This window comes from Cebus imitator, unplaced genomic scaffold (genome assembly GCF_001604975.1).
Source record: "Cebus imitator isolate Cc_AM_T3 unplaced genomic scaffold, Cebus_imitator-1.0 Scaffold44, whole genome shotgun sequence".
Taxonomy (NCBI): domain Eukaryota; kingdom Metazoa; phylum Chordata; class Mammalia; order Primates; family Cebidae; genus Cebus; species Cebus imitator.
In genome coordinates, this window is record NW_016107359.1 from 332844 (window position 1) to 357178 (window position 24335).

Genomic DNA, 24335 nt, shown 5'->3' on the forward strand with positions numbered 1-24335 from the left:
TAGATATTAAGCCTCGGTATCACCCCTGATCATGAAGCAGTGGTCACATTCAAATTTTGATTGAAGAGAAAACATTTAAGTGGAAATGCCACTGGGGTCAAATAATTTTCTTATCCCACTATAGGAAGATCAGATTTACTCTAATTTTCTTTTTTATTTAGGCCTAATATTTTAGGTCTGTTGTTTCCCTCGAATTGTGTTTGTGAATTTTTAACTTATAAATGGGTAACTTTGTAGAATATAAAAAAAAATGATGGTATGTTTAGTCATCTAGGGAGTTAACATTGAAATATCAATATTGAAAAAGCTAATTATTGCACACAGGAGAGTCGCAGTGCAAAATAGTATAGTATAAGCAAACCCATAGGCCCAAGGTCTGAAAGCTATTTTAGTATTGATTATTCTTCCCATAGCCTTAGTACTATTAATGTATCACTGCTGATTATGCAAGTATTGGATTCTAAATGTTTAATCTATTTGCAAGGATGGTTTGTTGTATGTTTCCATGGATTGGAAGGAACTGAACCTGCAGGCAGCTAATCAAGAAGTACCATTTGAGTACCTGCTATATGCTCAGCATTGTTCTGGGATTTGCCTACACAGAAATAGACCCAGACATGAGCTTCACACTCAAGGAATTTGCAAGATAATATTGACATAGATGAGACAATAATTGTTCCAAACTATGTCTGGGATGAAAATGACAGCACCAATTACAAAACTAAATACAAAACTATAAGATACTTGAGAGGTGAGTCTGCTTGATTCACCTTTATATCTGCTCAGAGCTTGGGCAGTGCTATGTAATAAATATTCAGTGAGGCCCAGGGCAATGGCTCACACCTGTAATTCCAGCACTTTGGGAGGCTGAGGCAGGTGGATTGTTTGAGGCCAGGAACTAGAGACCAGCCTTAGCCAAATGGCAAAACTCATTCTCTACTAAAAATACAAAAATTAACTGGGGTCACTGGTGTGGATGTCTGTGGTCCCAGCTACTCAGAAGGCTGAGGTGGGAGGATTGCTTGAGCCCGGGAGGCAGAGGATGCAGTGAGCCAAGATTGTGCCACTACACTCCAGTCTGGGAAACAGAGCAAAACCCTGTCCCCCTACACACACAAAAAAAACTCAGTGAACATTTGTTGAATGAATAAATGAATGCAAGTGCTAAATTATATGATTCTATCTCTAGTGTACAAGAATCAAGTAAGCTGGAAATCACTGAGGTCAGGGTTACCAGAGAAATCTTTAAAGGAGCTTAAGATTAAATTTTGAGAGATTGGGGTAAGAGCAGTAGAAACCATATTTTTGTATTCATTCATTATTCAAAAAATATTTATTGGCTGGGCATGGTGGCTCACACCTGTGACCCCAGCTACTTGGGAGGCTGAGGTGGGAGACTCGCTTGAACCTAGAAGTCAGAGGTTGTGGTGAGCCAAGGTGGACCCACTGCACTCCAAGCCTGGGCAGCAGAGCGAGACCACATCTCAAAGAAAAAACACGTGTGTGTGTGTGCGTGTGTGTGTGTGTGTATGTATGTATGTGTATGTGTGTGTGTGAAGTTATCCTAAATACATTGTTGTCTATTCTGTTTTGAAAAAAGTCTAGTGATAAGTTTTTCACAAAGTTTCATGAGACTCTATGAGAGCATTAAATTGCCTTTTTAGTAACAGATTCTTCTTGTGTATCTTACCTATTTTTTCTTGTGGTAATATCATTCCATTTCTTGAGTTTAGAGTTGTAGAAATAACGAACTTTTCTTGTCCAACAACTTTTCAAATACTGTAGAAGAAAAGTAGCCTTTTACTCACCTAGTGAAATCACGCCAACTCCCTTGAACCTTCTCACGTGGTTTGTTTCCTAAATTTTAAAGAACATTTCTTAACTATTATACTTTAATGATACATAACTAGATTCACCTACATGATCCTGACTTATCCCTTCATTTTTACACTTAAGAAAGAGTGGTCATAATGATTAAAGGTCTAGAAGCTGCCCAAATAACCACATTTCAAGAACAGTTTTGCATTTATAGAAAAGTCAACTTTGTCCAAAGCAGGTTAAAGAACGTTTAATTTGGTGTGGACTAAAGCATCTCACATTCTCTTTATGCCTCACCCTATCATCATCCTTATTATTTATGTTATTTTCTTAACTTGTCACCCCCAAGAATTAGAAAAGGAGTTACAGCAATAAATATCCAGAGAGATATCCCTTCTTTCCGAGAACACCTGTACATCTAGCTGAGGTCAGAAAGGGTCAGTTGATTTGCATAAATCTGCACATGCAGGGATGAAGAGAGAAGACACTTTAGCTAGCACTCTAAGACAACTCCTGTCTACTGGATGGTGTTTCCTGAAGGAAATTTTATGGGCCCAAATTGCCTATTCCACCTCCCTAACCAATGACCTCATTCTCAGTTGAAGAGCTCAGTGTTCACCTGAAGTTATTAAGGGTGGAGAAAATGCTAGGTAAGAATTCAGGTGTTTTTGTATTTTAAAGGCTATTGTTATTCCTGTAAGATTACTAACTCACCTTATCCAAACTGATGCACATTAAAATAGTTTTAACTTGCAAAGCAAAAGCAGAGAATATTAAGAGATCCAAAATAATCCATGCTTTTTCTCCTTTCTCTTCTTGTTTTATGGTCTGAAAGAACCCACTTCAAATATGGAAGGGAGTCCAATTTTCAAAAAGCAATTCCTCCATTTTTTTTTCTTTCTGAGCAGCACTCATACAGTAGCAGTGGTAAAATAAACAACAATGTGTTGAATTTTGTTTCTCTTTATCTATATGACATTTGTGTCATCACCGTAGCTCTAATCCATATTCAGGTCTTCATGTTTGGTGTGCAGTAATATGTAAATTATCTCACCAGCTGCATGGAGCAGTGTTTGTTTATTCTATTTCTTTTGGCACTGCACAGAACTGAATTTCTGCCAAAATGGGGCTGCTTCAGGGAGCACTAATGCTCTAGGAGGAAGTTTTGAAAGGAAACGCACATCATAAGTCTTCACTCTGTGAAGCAGCAAAATCAAAACAAACTTTTTGTTTACTAAAATATTGGTATTATGAATGTAAAATAATGTGTTTGTTAAAATATAATGAGCACGCTGCCCATCTCTAAGATGCTCAGTGTACATGGGCTTTGGAAATGAGGACATAAAGCTGAGAATGCTGGTGCATTTTTATTCTTAGAAAGAAAGTAGGTGAAATAAAATAGACAGATACAACAGCTAGAAGTTTAAGGGAAAGAAATATTTTAACATGCATATTAATCTCTGGAAACACATGGCATTTACATGCATTTAAATATGGACAGCTGTGGCGTTTAAGTGTTAAAAAATTTCATTAATGATGCATAGAGCTATCTACTTCTGTTGGCAGGCCTTTCAGTCTTCAATCTGACACTTCCTTTTTTATCCAGCAAGCTAATTTCCCCTCTTTTGTGAGGAGTAACTGTTTTCACACTACTGCTTACCCAGCAAGCCTCCTTATTGTTTCATGGTTAATTATCTTCTCCAGCTTCACCTTCCCCAGAAAAAGGAGCAGGGCTGTTCCTCCCCAGCACTAATGAAAGCTCGGTTTTATGGGTACACTGTGTAAATAAATGCAAGGTCTGATCAGGCAACATAATAAATGAGTTCCTAAAGTTTATGGAGTCACACACAGCTCGTCTAGTGGCTTTACCAAATAACGAAGGAAAATGATTAATTTGGTGGGGTTGGGTAGGGGGAACTTCAATTTTAGAGAAAAAAAAAGTCTTTGTCAGCTTAGGATGGAAACTATCTGCAGGTAAACATAAAGGATCTCCATTTATCTAAGTGTTTCTTATGCTCAGTAATCACAGCTATGACATTTGCCAGGAAAATGTCTTGCAGAATAGGCCTTTAAGAAATATTGTTGATTTGGAAAAAGGCAGAGGTTACCTGGTATTTTATTTGCCTGATTACTTGCTATTTATTAAGAGAAGACAGCATCCAAGCTTTATGTAGTGCAAAGTATCCTGCACTCTGCACTGAATGCAAGGAGAGCAGAGATATTCACAAATGCTACCCATTGTCCAGTGCCTAGAGAGGTAAATTCAGCAGGCAGGGCCCAGGTAATTAGTTTCACTAGTAGGTCAGTGTCTTACATCTCTGTACTATAAACTCAGTCATAGCCTCTTAGTTGCTAGCTCAAGGACCCATATCCTAGAGTTTGGGACTTGTAGTTACTTTGGTTATTTTTTGCAAAGGCTTTTAGGGGATTAAAGTGACCCCAATTCCCTAATGCTCCTTTTTTTAAAAAAATTTACAAAATGAATTCACATTATGAAATTATTTTTCTCTAGTCTGAAATACACATTTCTTTGATTTGGGAATCTTTGATTTGGGCTACAATTTGAATTAAGGTCCTGACATTTAAAACTCTTGAAAGCCTGTGTAAGAGCTCAGGATGAGAACTTCTATTCCAGTCAAGATTTAATTCTTAAATTTAATTGATTCTTAGGATCCTAAGGGTGCTTCCCTTGAGATCGTAAAAAGAAAATCCCCCAAGGGAGCCTATATAGGAATCAGAGTATAAAATCTCTTGGAAACTTACTTCAAAAATGTGTATTGCCTTCTAGAAAAATTCATCCTGAAATTTCAAGCAACCTTTCTAGCATCAAGTATAACCCGTGAACTTCCCAGCTATGATTATGGAAGGAACTCAACAGAGGCGTTCTAGCAATTCTGAGACTTTTTGGTCTCCCCTGAGTCTAAAAACAGTTATCTTTATGTTAAATGAGATAAAATGAGATGTAGAACAAAGGTTAAACCACCTTAAGAAAATGAATCATAACTGAACTGCCTATTAATTAGCTTAAACCCTGGACTAATCAGATGATAAGTATGAGGAAAGCAAGACAAGTTTCCTTGACTGGATTAGTTAAGATGAAAAAGAAACTAAAGTAATGTGTGCCATTTTTGGTCATTGTTAATTTGCTAATCCAAACTGACCAACATTTTATTATTTTTTTCTTTGAATGATAAGTTATAATCGTCCAATTATTAAAAAACAACAACAACAACAAAAATCGGAGCACGGTGGGTCACACCTGTAATCCCAGCACTTTGGGAGGTGAGGCGGGTGGATTAGGAGGTCAGGAGTTTGAGACCAGCCTTGCTAACATGGTGAAACCCTGTCTCTACTAAAGATATAAAAAATTAGCCAGGCGTGGTGGCACACATGTGTATTCTCAGCTACTTGGGATGCTGAGGCAGTAGAATCACTTGAACCCGGGAGGTGGAGGTTTCAGTGAGCACCCCAGTCTGGGTAACAGAGCAATAATATCCTAAAGAGTATTTTCCAGCTTGGATTCATTCTCTTTGTCGCATTCAGGTACACCTACCCAACATAGATTAGGCCTTTTCACGTAGTCCCACATTTCTTGGAGACTTTGTTCATTCCTTTTTACCCTTTTTTCTCTATCCTTGCCTCAGCTTGTCTGAGGCAAGAAACAAAAACAAAAACAAAAATCATACTCTATTTATCTGAGAGGAGCAAACAAGAACAGTAATGTTATGGTGTTGGCTCCCAATGTGTCCTCATTGAAAAAGAAGACACAAAATGCTCTCAAGAAATAAAATATGTACCCATGGTTTGCTTACAACTATAACTGTGGGTCAGAAGGTTGAGGACATGCATGATTGGCATCTGAAGTGAAGGCAGTCTTGTGAGACTGAACCCTCTCATGTATGGGATCTGATACTAACTCCAGATAGATAGTGTCAAAGTTGTATTAAATAGTAAGATACCCAGCTCATGTCTGGAGAGTGGACAGTTGCTTTTTTACTTGAAAAGCCTTATATCAGAACTGTAAAAGGCGCATGAGTGAACTCTGTTATTTGATATAAGGCTTTTCAGGTAAACCCACATGTTGGCAAAGCTCTTTTTGTACATTCAACTACCTCAGTATCATGCCAAGAATCTTATGTTCTTGAAACTAAGTCTGAAAGTTAGGACCTTAAGTCTATCTCACAGAAAAGTTCATATGTTAGAAAATTTCACTTGTTTTCATGACTATTCACCTCCTCTCTTCTACCAATATGCATTATAGGTTTTAAAAAATATAAGTTTTTATTAATGTAAGGTCATTATCATAAAGGAGGAAGAAGGGTATACTTTTCCCTAAGGCAAAATTGAGGCAAAAATTATATCCAGGGGTACAAAACTCACATTTTACATCAATTTCTGAGCAATGTCGGGAAAAAAAATGGAACAAGATGTATCACTGGGAGAAAAGAATGTATGCAACTTTCCATGTGCTCTGTCATTGTTATTCAAACAGATTGATCATGTGGTAGAATGAAGAAAATGCCACCATTTCATTGCAGTTGGGATTTTTACAACTTCATTGATGTTATTTTTCTCTTGAACTTTCTTTTTATTTGTTTCAGTTCTATGTAATACTAAAGAGGTAAGAAATTCTTTTTATTTGAAAAATTCTTCCTACATTTTTTAAAAATTCATTTTTAAACAATCCTAAATTTAGGTGCTTTCTTGAAACTCTGGGGAGAAATTCCAGGGAAACACAGAATATAAAGACTGAGAAGAAAAAAATAAAACAATTTTCCTATTCAGTTTCTTCTGAGTGTAAAAAAAATTCAGTATGTTCACATGTAAAGCAACAGTCAAAATAATTTATTTGCCAGTGTGAAAAATAGATTATTTTTCTAGTTACTTCTAGTAAAACATTCAGAATTGGGTGGAAAAGTAACTTTTTTCTACAGTAGATACTTAACAACTATGAATAATGATTTGCACAAGAATTAACTTGTTTAAGAAAAACATAGCTTGATGCAAGGCATTCCTCTGTTGCCACCTACCTATAATGCTATCAACACTGAAGTTACTGCATTTGAGAATTATTTAGAAATTATGACAGTATCTAATTCTTTAATTTATTGGCACAAATATATTGCTTCTCTATTAAAAGTCTCTCTATACACACTTAAAAGATTCCATGCACACACTGTGACAGCAAATGTGTGGGTTGTTTTTACACCAAGCAACTGTCTACTCTCCAGACATGAGAGTATTTAATTCAACTTTGACACTATCTGTCTGGAGTTAGTATAAGATCCCACATGTGAAAAGGCTCAGTCCCACAAGACTGCCTTCACTTCAGATGCCAGTCACGCAAGTTCCCATCCTTCTGACCCACAGGCTATAAATCCCGACAACCCCTCCTTAGGTGCTTCTAGCTATAATTTGCTAGAATTGCTCAAAGAGCTTAAGGAAACACTTTACTAACATTACCAGTTTATTTAAAGATACAGCCCAGGAACAGCCAGATGTAAAAGAAATGCACAGGGTAAGGGCATGGGCAGAGTTTTCATGTTTCTCCAGGTACACTAACCACCTAGCATCTCTAGGTGTTCTGCAGCCTGAAAGCTCATCAAGTCTCTTTGTTCTCCAGTAGTTACAGTTTTCATTTCTAGCTCTACTCCTCTCCTTCCCAGAGGTCCTTAGGTGGAACTGAAATTTCCAGCCCTCTAATCACTTTGTCTTTCTGGTGACAACCCCCAACCTGAGGCTATCTCAGGACCCTACCCTAAATTTTCTCATTAGCATAAACTCAGGTGTGATCTAAAGGGGCTATTATGAATAACAACAGATATTCTATCACTTAGGAAATTCCAAGGGCTTTAGGGGCTCTGTGCCAGAGACCTGGGACAAAAACCGAATATATTTCCTATTATACCATAGTTTTTTTTTTTATTATTGTACTTTAGGTTCTGGGATATATGTGCAGATCATGCAGATACATGTGCAGATCATACATGTTGCATAGGTACATACATGGCAAGGTGGTTTGCTGCCTCCATCCCCCCATCACCTATATCTGGCATTTCTTCCCATGTTATCTCTCCCCAACCTCCACACCCTTGCTGTCCCTCCCCATCTGCCCCCGCAACAGACCCTAGTGTGTGATGCTCCCTCTCTGTGTCCATGTGTTCTCATTGTTCAGCACCTAGCTATGAGTAGGAACATGTGGTGTTTGATTTTCTGTTCTTGTGTTAGTCTGCTGAGAATGATGGTTTCCAGATTCATCCATATCCCTACAAAGGACACAAACTCAACATTTTTTATGGCTGCATAGTATTCCATGGTGTGTATGTGCCACGTTTTCCTTGTCCAGTCTATCATCAGTGGGCATTTGGGTTGGTTCTAGGTCTTTGCTATTGTAAACAGTGCTGCAATGAACATATGTGTGCATGTGTCTTTATAATAGAATGATTTATAATCCTTTGGATATATATCCAGTAATGGGATTGCTGGGTCAAATGAAATTTCCATTTCTAGATCCTTGAAGAATGGCCATACTGTCTTCCACAATGGTTGAACTAATTTACACTCCCACCAACAGAATAAAAGTATTCCTATTTCTCCACATCCTCTCCAGCATCTGTTGTCTCCAGGTTTTTTAATGATCACCATTCTAACTGGCGTGAGATGGTATCTCAATGTGGTTTTGATTTGCATTTCTCTAACAACCAATGATAATGAGCATTTTTTCCTTCTTAATCAAAACAGCTCTTCTGTGGAGTGGCCCCTCCAGTGAAACTGAAGTTACAGTAAGAGAGGGAAGAAAAGAAATGCTTATTATTATTATTATTATTATTATTTTGTATCATTCTTTCTTCTTGGAATTCCTTTCTACAACTTGACAATCACCCTGTCTTTATAGAACATCCAAGGTCTTTGCAACTTATTCTTCACACACAAAATCGAATTCAAAAGTGTTAAAAAGAATGTTTTTTCGGGGTGGGGGTGTTAGGTAGAGTTGAGATGGGTACTGTACTTTGAGGGTAGAGGTGTTAGAACAGTTGAAGAGTTTCCTGTACATTCTATGACCTCTGTGAATTTCTCCACTTCTGTTTTCCTTCCAAGACGGGTGCTAGGACAAGCAAGGTGGTGAACAGCACCTGGTAGGGCCACACTCCTAATTTCAAGTGAAATTTTACCAGAGAACCGGGACTTTTTCAGGCTACTTTCCAGCACATCCTGTACTTGTTTCCTCGTGCACTGGCCTCTAGCACCTGTCCTCTCTAAGGTTACAAATGATTATCTTTTTGTTTATTCAGTGGCTGTCCCCTTAATTCACATAAAGTTAATCATTTGAAAGTGAGCAGCTCTGTGGCATTTGGTACATTCACAATGTGGTACAACTACCACTTCTACTTCCAAACATTATCATCACTCCAAAAGGAAACCCCATGCCTGTTAAGCCGTTGCGTCCCATTCCTCCTTGCCCACCCCCAGACCCTGGCAACTACCAGTCTCATTCATCTCTACAGATATACCTATTCTGGATATTTTATATTAATGGAATCATACAATATATGACTTTATTATGTCTGGCTTCTTTTATCAGACATGTTTTTGAGGTTATTAGCTTTTATAACTGAGCGTTTGCAGCAGTTTGAATGTGAGAGATTTTCCAGGTGATTTTGCCATAGCATAGTTTACCCTCAGAAACTTTCTCCCGATCCCTTCAACAGTTCATGAGACAATAGGCAAGTCTTTTTACTTTCTTCCTTCAAATCGCTCAGTAAATTTTTCCTTTCTTTCTTTTTTATTTTTTAGAGATAGGGTCTCACTGTGGGATCCAGGCTAGAATGCAGTGGTACAATTGTAGCTCACTGCAGCCTTGAACTCCTGGGCTCAAGTAGTCCTCCCATCTCGGCCTTCCAGGTAACTGGATCTACAGACATGTGCCACCATGCCTGGGCAATCAGTAATCGTTTTTCAAGAACCTGCTTTAAACCAGACACTATTTTAAGTACTGGGGCTCTAGTGGAGATAGGACAGACAGAGACCCTGTCCTCATGAAGTTGATTTATGGGAAGAAAACCCCTGCTTCCCATTACTAGACTCCCCTTTGTCCCTGATCCCTTTTGAGAACAAAGGCAATTTTTACCGTTATAAAACTTACTTTAAAGCCACATCTAATGGATTTTTCATTTTCAACTATTTCAGAATTATCTGTGTAGTCAAGACTAGGAAATATGTCCATGTCAGTACTCATTTTAGTGAGATTTGTGAGATGACTTAGATTTTACTTGTCTGTTTTGAGTTTCTGATCAGCTTTGTTATTGAAAAAGAGCATTCACCAGAACAGTTTTTGATCATTAGTGTGAGATAGACTTTCAAAGCGTTTTCTGAGCTGAGACAAGTTACTTTAACATTATTGTCAATCTGATAGATAGTGAGCAGGATTTGATTGCTCTAATGTGTCAGTTGTGATAGAATTTCACAGACAATGGACTTGCCTTTTTTTGGAGGAAAAAAAAAAGGTTATTTTCAGGAAATAGAAAGTCCTTGAGCTTTGGGCCTTGCTGAGGACTGGGCAAGTGTCTTTTCTCATTTGGTTATCTTAATGGGATAAATCCAGCTAGGATATGAAAAGGCAAATGTATCACCCCATTTACAGGGCAGTAGAGGTAAGTAAGGGGCCCAATCAATGTTTATTTCATTGAATCCCATGCATATGGTTGTACCAAAGAGATTAGTCAAACCTCCAGTTTTAAATACTGTTAAAGTTATTTAGGTTTCAGCCATACTCTCCTCTCCTCACCTCAGCACAGGGAATGTATGCTGATACCTGCCGGTCATTGCACCCCTACTGTGTACCATGCTCTTCCCAAAGGATTTTACATATATTTTAGTAATTTAAAGCTCCCAACAATCTATAAGGTAGATACAATGTATTGTAATTGTCCCAGATAAACAAATGATAGAAGTGAGACATATAGAAGTTAAATAACTTGTCCAGGATCACACAGCTAACATATGGGAGAGCAGATCCAGGATTCAAACCCAAACCTATATGAATACCTTCTCCAGTTGCAGAGTGGCTGATAAACAGTGAACATTTTTCTTTTTATCCTAATTTCTATTTTCTTCTATATTTTTTCTTGCTAACTCTGAATCCATTCTCTGCTCAATAAGAGGTAGAGTACTGCACACTCAGAGTTCTCTTAAAATTATCTTTCCATTTCCAGAGATGGAAGCAGTTGTTTGTCATTGCTCTTATTTGGGTTCTTTGTTTAGAGACAGGGTATCTCTCTGTTGCCCAGGCTGGCATGCAGTGGCATGATCATGGCTCACTGCAGCATTGAACTCCTGGGTTCAAGCAATCCTTCCACCTCAGTTTCCAGAGTAACTAGGACAAAAGACGCATGCCACCATGTCTGGCTAATTTTTTAAAAATTTAATGTAGAAACTGTCTCACTGTGTTTCCCAGGCTGGTCTCAAACTCCTGGGTTCAAGTGATCCTCCTGCCTCAGCCTCTCAAAGTGCAGGAATTATAGGCATGAGCCACTGCACCTGTCCTGCTTTTGTTTTTGTTTTTATAAAATTTCGACCTAAGTCTAATTTAGGAAAATAATTATGTAACTCATGCTCAGACACTTAGGTTTTAGGTTCAGGGTAGAGGGGGTACCAAAAAAAGCAGAATAAATATATGAATGTTGGAATTTTCCCTTATTTATTTATCCTGATCTATATGTTATTATCTCCCACCTCTCTATCACCCTCTCAAACCTCTGTGTGTTCTACTTTTCACCCTGGGGTAAATACATACATCTTTATTCAATTACAGTTATTGCTGTTTGTGTTTTTGTTACTTTTATTTATTTGTATGCTGTTGTTGTGTTCTACTTTTCTCCAGATAAATCTTTCCTTCCTGGTTTTTGCATGTGGTGCTGACCAATAAACTCTTGGATCTAGAATGAACAGGGGACACATGTTACAAGACCTTTTAATGGTCTGCACATTCTGAGTACCGGAAGTTTGACTGTAACATTCTGTTCATCCTAGTCTTTTTGAGATTTTTTAAGAAAAAGATCTTTCAAAAGATGCAACTTTTTAAAGGGAATTAAAGGTATCCAGAGGTAGCTATATCAGTTCTCTATTAGGTTATCATTTTGTAGATGTTCAAGTTCCTTTATCTTTACTCTTTAGCTAATAAAGTGTTTCTCATCTTTTACACACACCCACCATTTAAGCGAAAACTTTAAGAAAATCGAAGTGCAATCATGGGAGACCTAACTTGGTTAAAGCCACACACATGCAGAGGGTGTTAATTGAGATGTGTATTACTTGCCACAGTTGGAACCTTGGTTCTTTCTTCTTTTTCATCATCATCATCATCATCAACGTTTCTCTAGCCACTGTTATTACTTTCTCTGTACAGTGCTAATATAAATAATGCTTTCAAGAATAAAAATAATAAACTAGCATTAATTAACTCCATTTGTTTCTTGAGCAGATCTGAATAGGGGTGTGTGTGTGTGTGTGTGTGTGTGTGTGTGTGTGATTTTTTATATAGTGCCTGCTTTGGGTTAGCATTCTGTACCCATGCAGCAAGTTATGAATAAAAGACCCTTGCATGAATTAATTCACAATTATTTCTGGAATTACAGGCTCTCTTTTGGAACCTCATTTACTGCTACTTATCCATTTGGTTTCATTCAAGTACTCTTAGATTTTGTCTAAATTCATTTAGATTTAACACTATATCAAAGACAGGAACATTCTACCTTTTTAAAAAAAAAAGTACCAAATAGCTCCTCTAGGAAAACAACACAAACAAACGTTTGATTAGCTTGAGCATTATTGGCTATGTTGGGCTATCATCAAAGAGAACATTCAACCAAATAATTTTCGCATCAGTTACATCTTTGTATATGCAAATCTTTTCTTCCAAAGAGAACTTTTTTAGTTATATAAATATTCTAATGTCTTTCTTGGAAAATTTTCCCACTTTTTTGCCCCAGGGGTATATTTTATGGTTGAGGTTAAATCCTGAGGAAATGGAGATTTTATTGAAAATAATGACAGAATTTAATCCATAACAGGAAGGGAGTGAGTGAGGTCAGAGTGAGCGTTTTTTTATATGAAAAAATATAAAGTCTAAAGTGAATGATTTTCTAATGGATCCTGTCAGATATTTCCTGGAATTGACATTTTAAAAAATTTTCAGAAATCACAATAAATATAAGAGGTTTATAAGAGGAGAGAGTTAAGAAAACAACAATATTACATCCAAAAGTTTAATCTTTTCCTATGGAAATTTTCCACTCCAGCTACGGCTGTTGGTCAATGTCCCTCCCCCACCACACACACACAGATACCAGAATCCTCAGATGCCCACGTCCCTGATATAAAATGGTTTATTATTTGCATATAACCTATGGTCATCCTCTCTCTTTACTTTAAATCATCTCTAGATTACTTATAGTAGTTAAATACAGTGGCTACACATCACTTGACACAGGGCAAATTTAAGTTTTTCTTTTTGTAACTGTGGAAGTTTTTTTTTTACAAATATATTTGATCTGCAGTTGGTTGAATTCATGAATTCGGAACCCATGAAGGTGGAAAGTCAACTGTACTTCATTGAGCAAAGGATTTTTTTTCTTTAGATGCTGCTATAAGTTTTACAGTTTTTTAGACTTGAATTTGTAAAGCCATAAAGGCAGCATTTGGTCAGAAAATGACTGTGTCATGGAAGATGAGTCTGAGTTGCAGGCATCACTTGGGCTGAGCTCCCAGCCCATCCAGATGGCACAATTCCCACATATCCATGTGAGCTCCTAGGTTTGGGATCCTTGTGGAAAATCTGTGCTGCTAAATGTTAAAGTCAACCAGAGTTACAAAAAAAGCTCCTTTGAAAGACTAATTCAATTATTTATTAGCAGTCTCAGAGTACAGTGTCAGCCAAGATAGTATTTGAAATTAATATACTATTTGATTAGACTGATTGATTGTTCCTCAGCTGAAGATTTTAACATTCATTAGCCATACTAACCGGTCATTAGTACTTCCTTTATCAGCAAGCAAAGAATAAACAGAAATTCTAATAAAAATTCATCACATCGAATGTACTCCATACCTAAGCAACTGTGGTGACTGCTCGTGTACTAGATTAACTGCTGTAACATTGGCAGCGGGGAAAATTTCTCTTAGAAAATTAAAAAAATATCCCTTAATTAATGTTTACCTTATAACTGGACTCTTAAGTAGGCTATACAGATAATATCTTACATATCGTATATAATAAAGTGCTAACGGGTATTTTATACTTAATGTATTTGTGTGGTACCCTTTAACTATTAGTTTCAGTAAGGATTGAGGGCTTCTTAGGAAAGTTTTGCTAATATGCTGCAGGTGAAGCTATTCCCCCACTACTGAAGAATAAAACCATCATGGTCTGTTTTTCAACCAGACAGTTAAAATAATTCTGACTTGCAATAGAAATATGCTGGCCTCTTGTTATGCTGTGTGATACCTCTCTCTTTCTACTCTTTCTATCATGTCATGAATCCTTTGTGGTTTTAAAAGCAAATTAAAAGGTATGATGTAAAGGAGAGAATGAAGCAGGCAGAGAAAACCCTTTATGAATTGACTTAAGACCACACTAGAGCAATTCTACATGTATTAAGAATTATAGCTACTGGCTGGATGTGGTGGCTTACACCTGTAATCCCTCACTTTGGAAGGCCAAGGTGGGAGGATCCAGGAGTTCAAGACCAGCCTGGGCAACATAGTGAGACCCTATCTCTACAAAGAATAAAAAATTACCTAGCTGTGGTGGCACACGCCTGTAGTCCCAGCTTCTTGGGAGGCTAAGGTGGGAGGATTGTTTGAGCCGGGGAGGTTGAGACTTCAGTGAGGCATGATCACACTACTGTACTCTAGCCTGAGTGACAGAGTGAGACCCTGTGTCAAAAAAAAACAATTATAGCCACAGAAAACTGCCTGCCTCCTCAGCACTTCACAGGCAGTAGCTTATTTAATACTCAGAATGATCTTGAAAAATTGGTAGTGCTATCCCCATTTTACAGGTAATAAGACTGGTGCTCAGAAAGGTTAAGCAACTTGCCCAAGGTCATGTATATGGTAATCTGCAAAGTCAGCCCTTCAACCAGTCTGCTAGCTCTAGTGCCATGCTCATCCGCTTGGCTACCCTGCATAAACATAAGCTGAACTAGAAGCTCTGTTTGTGTTTCTGTCTGTAGGTGAGCCTATCAAGGCCTACTATATGTATATATGACACCTTTCTTGGCTCTATCATGAATTCAAACAGCTGGAGAGCAAGTAAGGGCAGTGAAGTAATCTGAACAGAGTCCAGGAGCCCAGTCAGCTACTGTGTCCCAGAATATGTCAAGCTCTATCTAAACAGAGGCAGAGCCAAGAAGTCCAAGGAAACATCAAGGGTCCCAGTGGGCAGGAGGCAGAGAGCAGCATAAAGGAATATGGACTACTTCATCGTCAGGTGATTAGGAACGTCTTCAGATAGTTATTCTGGGGCGGTGTGGGCTGGAGTGAGAGGCTCCTGTCTATAAGAAATGGGGGCAGGACTAACAGTAGTGAGCCAAATGAACAAGGACCAAAGTGAAATCTCCGTCATGAAGAGAGATTGGAAAAGAAAGGGGCTGAGAGAACTTTGACTAAGAAATTGCCCTGGAGCACTCAGGGTCTAGGAAGATACAGGTGAAGAAACCAGTCAAGTGTTGCTAATTTTATATCTGATTGGGAGCAGGGCCACGATCTGAAAAGACAGATCCCTAAACAGAACACAGAGGAAGGGGTACACAGTCATGTGCCTCTGGCCCATGAAATGCTCTACATGGTGGCTACAACTCTATTTTAAGTTTCTAGGCAAAAGCTGCTTAAAATGGAGAACCCAGGAATGGAGGCAAGAAGGAGTTTGCCATGTGTGGCTGCAGATAGAATTCTACTATGGGCTCCAGAACTAAAATACTATCAGTGCAAATATACCTTAGGAGATGTCATAGGCTATATTCTTTTTACCTTCATTTACCTGATAGTTTCATCTTCACTGTATCCAAGATTAGAACTGTAGATGAATCAATAGGAAATGGCTAATTCCATAAATTACTGTTTGACAATAATAATCTTACATTTTAATCTCTGTTATTGCCTTCAGTAACAAATTACTATTGATAGAAAAACCTATTTCAATAATTTTTGGGTGTTATTCCAGAGAGGAACAGAGTTAATAATTAGGCTATCTTTCAAGTCCATACTTGGGGCAGTTTTCTTTCCTGACTCTTCCAAGAGATTTTCAATGGATAAAATTTTCATGCTTGTGTTCCCTAATTCTTCTCCTTTTTTTTTCTTTCCCTCACACAGGAGTCTTTGAATGTGATTGATCCTGGCTTGATGGACCTAAATGGGATGAGTGAGGATGCCCTGGAATGGGATGAAACAGATATAAGTAACAAGTTAATTAGTTTGAATGAAGAATCAAATGACCTTGATCAAGAACCCCAACCTGTCATCCCCTCCTTGAAGCTTGGAGAGACAAGTAATGAGGACCCTGGTTATGACCAGGAGGCTGATTACCATGGAGGATCTCAGTATGCCTCAAATATTACTGCCCCCTCTAGTCCACACATTTATCAGGTGTACAGCCTTCACAATGTTGAACTCTATGAGGATAACCACATGCCATTTCTGAAAAACAATCCAAAGGTCACTGGCATGACACAGCCAAATGTTTTAACTAAGAGTCTCAGTAAAGACTCTTCATTTTCATCTACCAAATCTTTGCCAGATCTTCTAGGGGGTTCCAATTTGGTAAAGCCCTATAATACATGTCATGGAGGAGACATGAGCCAGAATTCAGGCAGTGAGAGTGGAATTGTCAGTGAAGGAGACACAGAAACCACTACCAACTCTGAAATGTGCTTGCTGAGTGCAGTGGATGGGTCCCCAAGTAACCTTGAAACTGAACATCTGGACCCACAAATGGGAGATGCAGTTAACGTGTTAAAGCAAAAATTTAAAGATGAGGAGGAATGCATTAAGCTTTCAAATAGCTCTCAGTCGTCCATTTTACCAGTGGGTTGTGTAAATGGAAAAGTTGGAGATTTAAACAGTGTTACCAAACATACCCCTGATTGTTTGGGAGAAGAATTACAAGGAAAACATGATGTGTTTACATTTTATGATTACTCATACCTCCAAGGCTCAAAACTCAAATTACCAATGATAATGAAACAGTCACAAAGCGAAAAAGCACATGTGGAGGATCCCCTGCTTCGTGGTTTTTATTTTGATAAAAAATCTTGCAAATCTAAACATCAGACTACAGAGTTACAACCAGATGTACCTCCACATGAAAGGATTTTGGCAAGTGCATCTCATGAAATGGATCACATTTCATATAAAAGTGGCAATATAGAAAAGACATACACTGGCATGCAGAATGCCAAACAGCTCTCTCTTTTATCTCATAGTTCATCTATTGAGTCCCTTTCTCCAGGGGGTGATTTATTTGGATTGGGCATCCTTAAAAATGGCAGTGACAGCCTCCAGCGAAGTATTTCTTTAGAAAGTTGGTTGACATCCTATAAAAGCAATGAAGATCTTTTTAGCTGTCACAGCTCTGGGGATATAAGCGTGAGCAGTGGCTCAGTTGGTGAACTAAGTAAAAGAACATTAGATCTCCTGAATCGTTTGGAGAATATCCAGAGCCCTTCAGAGCAAAAGATAAAGCGAAGTGTTTCTGATATCACTCTTCAAAGCAGTTCCCAAAAGATGTCCTTTACTGGCCAGATGTCATTGGACATAGCATCTTCTATCAATGAAGACTCTGCGGCATCTCTAACAGAACTTAGCAGCAGTGATGAGCTCTCTCTTTGCTCAGAGGATATTGTGTTACACAAGAACAAGATCCCAGAATCGAATGCATCATTCAGGAAGCGTCTGACTCGTTCAGTGGCTGATGAAAGCGATGTCAATGTCAGCATGATTGTTAATGTCTCTTGCACCTCTGCTTGCACTGATGATGAAGATGACAGCGACCTGCTCTCCAGCTCTACTCTTACCTTGACTGAAGAAGAGCTGTGCATCAAAGATGAGGATGATGACTCCAGTATTGCAACAGATGATGAAATTTATGAAGACTGCAACTTGATGTCAGGGCTGGACTATATAAAGAATGAGTTACAGACCTGGATTAGGCCAAAAGTGTCTTTGACAAGAGATAAGAAAAGGTGCAGTGTCAGTGATGAGATGAAGGGCAGTAAAGATGTTAGTAGCAGTGAGATGACCAATCCTTCTGATACCCTGAACATTGAGGCTCTTCTAAATGGCTCTGTAAAACGTGCCTCTGAAAATAATGGAAATGGCAAGAATTCATCTCTTACCCATGAGTTTGGGACAAAGGGTGAAAATAAGAAAACTATTTTCAAAGTTAATAAAGATCCATATGTGGCTGACATGGAAAATGGCAATATTGAAAGTATTCCAGAAATGCCAGAAAGGCAAAAGGACAAACCCAATGGAATTTCAAAGGTATCAAAAAATCTTGGTTCAAATGGGAAAGAGATTTCAGGGAGTGAGCATTGTAAGTGTAAAGCATTTGTGGATAGTTCAGATGATTCAAATATTGCTGGCAAGGAGTTTGTTTCCCAAGCTGTTAGACATCTTCCAAAGAAATGCCCAAATCACCACCATTTTGAAAATCAAAGCAATGCTTCTACTCCCACTGAGAAGTCTTGCTCAGAACTGGCTTTAGAAACCAGGGTTAACAACAAACAAGACTCTGATGCACTGAAATCATCTGATGATGCACTGAGTATGGCTGGAAAATCTGCTGGTTGTTGCCTAGCACTTGAACAAAACAGAACAGAGGAAAATGCTTCTATTAGCGACATTTCCTGTTGCAACTGTGAGCCAGATGTTTTCCATCAAAAAGATGCCGAAGATTGTTCAGTACACAACTTTGTTAAGGAAATCATTGACATGGCTTCAACAGCCCTAAAAAGTAAATCTCAACCTGAAAACGAGGTGGCTGCTCCTACTTCATTAACTCAAATCAAGGAGAAAGTGTTGGAACATTCTCACCGGCCCATCCAGCTGAGAAAAGGGGACTTTTATTCGTACTTATCTCTCTCATCTCATGACAGTGATTGTGGGGAGGTCACTAATTACATAGAAGAGAAAAGCAGCACTCCATTGCCACTAGACACTACTGACTCGGGCTTAGATGACAAGGAAGACATTGAATGCTTCTTTGAGGCCTGTGTTGAGGATGACTCTGATGGAGAGGAGCCTTGCTTCTCTAGTGCTCCTCCAAATGAATCTGCAGTTCCCAGTGAAGCTGCAGTGCCACTACAGGCAACAGCATGTTCTTCCGAGTTCAGTGATAGTTCTCTTTTAGCTGATGATACAGATACAGTGGCTCTTTCAAGTTCTTCCCCTCAGAAAGGAGCTGAGGTTGGAAAGGAAATGAATGGTTTACTCCAAACTTCCAATGGCTGTGCAGAAAACTTAGATTTTACTCCTTCAAGGCTTGACAGTGAAAAGGAAAGTTCAGGAAAGCCAGGTGAATCTGGAATGCCAGAAGAGCATTGTGCTGCATCAGCCAAATCTAAAGTTCAAGACCTCTCATTGAAGGAAAATCAGCCAACAGACAAGGCTGCATTGCATCCCAGCCCCAAAACTTTAACCTGTGAAGAAAATCTTGTAAACCGTTGTGAAGAACGACATAGAAATATGCATAGGTAGAATGTACCCCCTCCCCAAGCATGAAAATCATCTCACTAAAAGGTATGTATAGTCCTTCCACCATATATGTCTTTAAAATATTAAGTTCAGGTCAACAAAACCATGGTAGGAGAAAAAGCTAGTGAGAATGACCTATCATGGCAGATAGTTATCTGAATAAGACATTTAGGTAAAAGAAATGCCCCCAACAATGAAAGTAACTGTGAAGCAAAATTAAATAAATAAATAAAAACAGGGAACATTGACGTTCTTAGTGACATTATCTTTATTACATCATTTTGGCAAGAATACAAAATTTGAGGAAATAGTTGAACAATTTAAGGCATCAAATTCTTCCATTGAGGGAGAATAAAAAGGTTATCCAGATTGCAGTTATACTCCATGATCAAAATGCATGCACAATAACAATACTCTCCACTTCAGTTTTCTGCACAGAGAGCTGTCCATTCTCTTCAGTGCCTAGAGATGAACAATGATTAGGCTAAAGGCTGCATCTCCTGATTTGGGCCTGCCTTTTATGCTTCTGTCTAATGTAACTATCATCACATTTGCTTCCCCAGTGAAAGGCTGTGCTGTCACAACTGCTAATCATGGCCATGTCTAAGGATTCAAACAGGAGGGGAAAGTTGGTGCTAAAGAAGAGGCTCTTATTTATCCACACACAGATTGAGAACAGGCGCAGAAAGCAAATGCAGAGAGAATACATGACAAGTTAATGGCGTTTTGATAAAAACAGAATTTTTGAATTTTGCCTGAAGGTGACAGGCTGATTTCCATCAACTTTTTTAAGAAAGTCATTCCACTCTTCATATTTAATAAGACAGCTATTGATCGATAATTCCAAGATGATGATGTATCTCTAAAAGTGACACAAAGATTCTGTTATTTCCCATTTCTAAGCCCCAGTGATGAATATGCTTTCTCAATCAAGTTTAAAGAAGGAAATTTGAGCTTTCGAATGTGAGAGTCATATTTCACTCAAGTATGAGGTGCCTAATGCCACCTCCACCCCCCTCTCCAGAAGCTTAACGCCGTCACCTAAACTCGTGCTATAGGAAATGAATTACAGAAGCAATCTACCCTAATTTGTTAACTTATTCAAATAACAGTTATTATACTTAACTATGCTAAAGATTATCTTTTTTGTGGCAGATTGTTTATTTTTTGATGAGCCTAATTACTGATTTTCTAAAAGTAATTTACATTTATTACAAATACATCTTTTAAAATGTGACAGATAAATGTTGTTCCCATAATGTATTATGAAAAAAGTTACTATTTAAAAACACATTATTTAATTTGAAAGATGAATGGCAAACATCATTTTTTTTTCATGCAACACCTGTGCCCTAAGCTTATTAAAATGTGTGATTCTGTTTAGAGCTGCTAGAAATGAGGACTAAGGGGGGCCATCTATACCATATATCCCTAAAAATAAACTCAGTATGCAAAACTGAAGAAAGGCATCCCAGTTGCTAATATAGCTCAACTAATTTTCTGCATTTCAGACTCTATTTACAATTGGCTGCAAGTGAGAACAAAAGTAGGAGAGAGAGAAATGTATTTTCTGTGAAACATGTCCACCCTATAATCACATTCTCCATCAGTATGCAGTAAAACTGACCATTAAGGGAGGGTAACTGCAATTCCATACGCTGCTTCAAAACAAGTTCTATTAGAACCGATTGTACTGCTGGCTCTGCCAACCTCTGCAGAAGGGCTGGTAGAGCCTGGCTGATTTTGTTTTCTGAAAGGAGATAAAGGCTTGAAAGCAACACCATTCTGAGCATGACATCATGTGACTGTGACCCCCAAGTCACCAGTCATGCTGAGATCTGGAGCTCCAGAAGCTCTGGCACTGGAGAAGCCTTTGCGATGCACTCTCCCTTTTTTGATCCTCTGGGAATTTCTTCTCTCTCTTACATAGATGTAGAATTGAAATGAAATGTAAATGATGAGCAATTCCATCTTTAGACTTGGAGGAAGTGAATGCATTGATGGATCTGTGTAACCCTCACATTTTACAAGCAGGGACAGTGTAAAACTAGCAGCCAACCCGCCTGCCAGTCAGCAGTATTTTTTGTTAAGCCCTGGTGATGCCTGGCCTTATATTGGGGAAAGGGAGAAGCAGCCAGATTCTACTTCTGCAGAACTCACATCGCCCCCAAGTGACTTGTTATAGGCCTAGAGCCATTTAAATAGCCATATTTATTGGTCCTATTCAGGGTTTCTTTGAGTATCATGTGGACGAAACATCTGGATGCCTGAAATTTTTCACCAGACGTTAGCATTGGATAACTGGGTATAAATGGCCACATGTTGTTAAAATACTGTCAACCAGGGCAAGTTATTTAATCTCAAAATGTTGATATGCCTTCAGTATTTAATGACAAAAATATATAGCAAAATTTCTTGGTAAATATGAAGTTTCATGTCTATAAGAGCTTAATTGTTGTCATTGTTCTTTCTACAAGTTCAGAAAAAAAGAAAAAGCTGTGGTTTTTAAAGTCATTTGAAAACCATCAGTTGTGATGCTCTTTTTATCAGGACAGTAAAATTCAACAAATTCCATTTGCTGGTTCCCCCCCCCCCCAGAAAAAAGTTTTCAGATTATGAAATGTTTATAATGCCATCCAGAAGAGCTATAACTTAGAATAGCAGATAGTCTACAATAGTAACAAAAAATGTTTTTCAGATATTCAGAGGTTTTTTATTTACTGTGTTCTAATTAGAAACCCACTGAAACTGCTTGAGAAATTTTAACGTGATCTAATAGTTTGCATTTGCACTGATTTCCAGGCATACTGCTGTCTTTTCACTATTTTCATTTATGTGTCATGTTTCTATAAAAATAGAGAGGTCAGTTACAGCAAATCACATCAAAGGAAAGGTAACTGGATAGATCCAGATCTTTCTGCCTAATTTGGAGGAAGCACATAATATGTGTCTGGAGTGCCTCCTAGGACCTGCCTAAGAGATGCACTTTGCACTAATCTTTTTGCTGTGTTCTGACAGTTATTTCTTCATAATCCTCATCATAAGCCTCTGATCTTTGATGAATGGTTTAACCCTAAACTTCAGGCTGAATAAATCCCGTGGTATAAAAATTTAACTCATCACATGCGGCCAGTGTGTGCTTTTCCTTTTCCTTTTGGTCTGCCCTGGTGGTTTGGAGTTTTGTTTTACTATGTGTATGTGTATGAGTGTGGTGTTCTGGGGGTGGGTAAGGAGCTGTATTTACTTACAGTGCAGATATTTCCTTTGGAACTTTTTAGCTTTATTGCCTTTTCTACTTTATTGGTTTGTAAATGTGATAGTTGATGGCCAGTAGATTTTAGTTTTTAGGCAATTACTTGTATTTGTGAATGTTCAAGTATACCCATAAAGAGTTTTAAATGCTGCTGCTCAGATTTTACAAACTGAGAAAGTTGTAAGAGAAAACATTTCTCATGCAGACAGCACAATTCCCGTTCTGTTAATTGGATTGACATCAAGTGCTTGATATTTTCCAAAGCCGATCAATCAAGTTTAAGAAACTGCCTTTGGTGATTGTGTATTAATTTTTCACTAGAAAATACAGGTATAATCTTATCAAACTTACCTTTAAAATCACTTTCATAAACCAAGGTTTTGCTGGATGTGAAGTGTCTTTAAATTATCTGGCACTTCTGAATAACTAGCCCTGCTATGCGAAATAACAAAGATGTTATTGGGCATTGTCTATCAAACACACACACACACACACACACACACACACACACACACACACCCCAGATCTGTGCTCAGCCAATCTGGCCTGCCCATTTCCAAGTGGGCCAAGTTGAAAGAATTGATTATCCAGAAAGAATTTAAATGCCAGCATTTAGTAAGACCAGATTTGCCTCACCTAAGGATTCCCTACTCTGTGGCCAGATTTCAAGTGAGTCATGTCCTCAGCATTTGAACAATGCACAAGGCTTTCTTGTGTTACTGCATTATTTTACTATACCAAATTTTGTCCCATCTGTTTCTGTCTGTCTCCCCCTGTTTTTTATCTAATTTTTCTTCTTTCCTTCCCATGGCTCCAGCCAAACCACTTTTTGTTAATAACAGGTTTTTCTGGATCTTACACATGTTTAAAGATTGTGGAAAAACAGAGACAAAAATAAAGAGAATATTTGGTTCCTGAAGGGCAGTAAAACAACCTGACATCAGATGTCAGAACTCAGTTTAAGCCCAGACAAGCAAAAGCTGGCTTTCTTTGAGAGCTAGTCAGGGGAGTTACAATACTTGCAGCCTGCATTGTCTAAATTGGAATTTAGGTGTTCCTCACATTTGACCAGTGGCTTTTAGCCATTTAGAAATAGGCAGAACAAATAGAGTTTGGAGCAAATTTATAACAAAGCCATGAGATATACAAATATAATTGAATCCATCTCATTTCCACAATGCTGTATGTACCTTAAATGAATTGCATTACTATTGGAGCTAGAAGCCCCAGTTAATATCTTTATATGGGCTGAAACACTACGGATAATCACAATGTTATGAATATTTCACCACTATACAATACTGGAATTGTTCGATATCATACATAAAATCACTGCTGGAAGGGTTAAGCCTGAGAGCCTATCAGTTCCCAGTCTGTGGAATCATTGTACATTGTAAATACTTTGCCACATCACTTGATATCAGCAGCCTCACATTTTCATATTGGTTTGAAGCTATTTTGATGTTCAAAACTGAGTTCACAGGCAAAATAGTGGATGAGATCCAGAGGAAAG

General features: G+C 38.2%; 1 protein-coding gene across 1 annotated transcript in view; it reads left to right on the forward strand.

Moving 5' to 3' along the window:
- AKAP6 (A-kinase anchoring protein 6) overlaps window positions 1–24335 on the forward strand; it is a gene marked incomplete at its 5' end in the record, with an annotated part of 309960 nt that overhangs the window by 282129 nt on the left and 3496 nt on the right. The window contains one exon of the mRNA XM_037737882.1: window positions 16189–19614. Within this exon, the coding sequence (XP_037593810.1) occupies window positions 16189–19572 (3384 nt within the window). The remainder of the gene's footprint in view (window positions 1–16188; window positions 19615–24335) is intronic.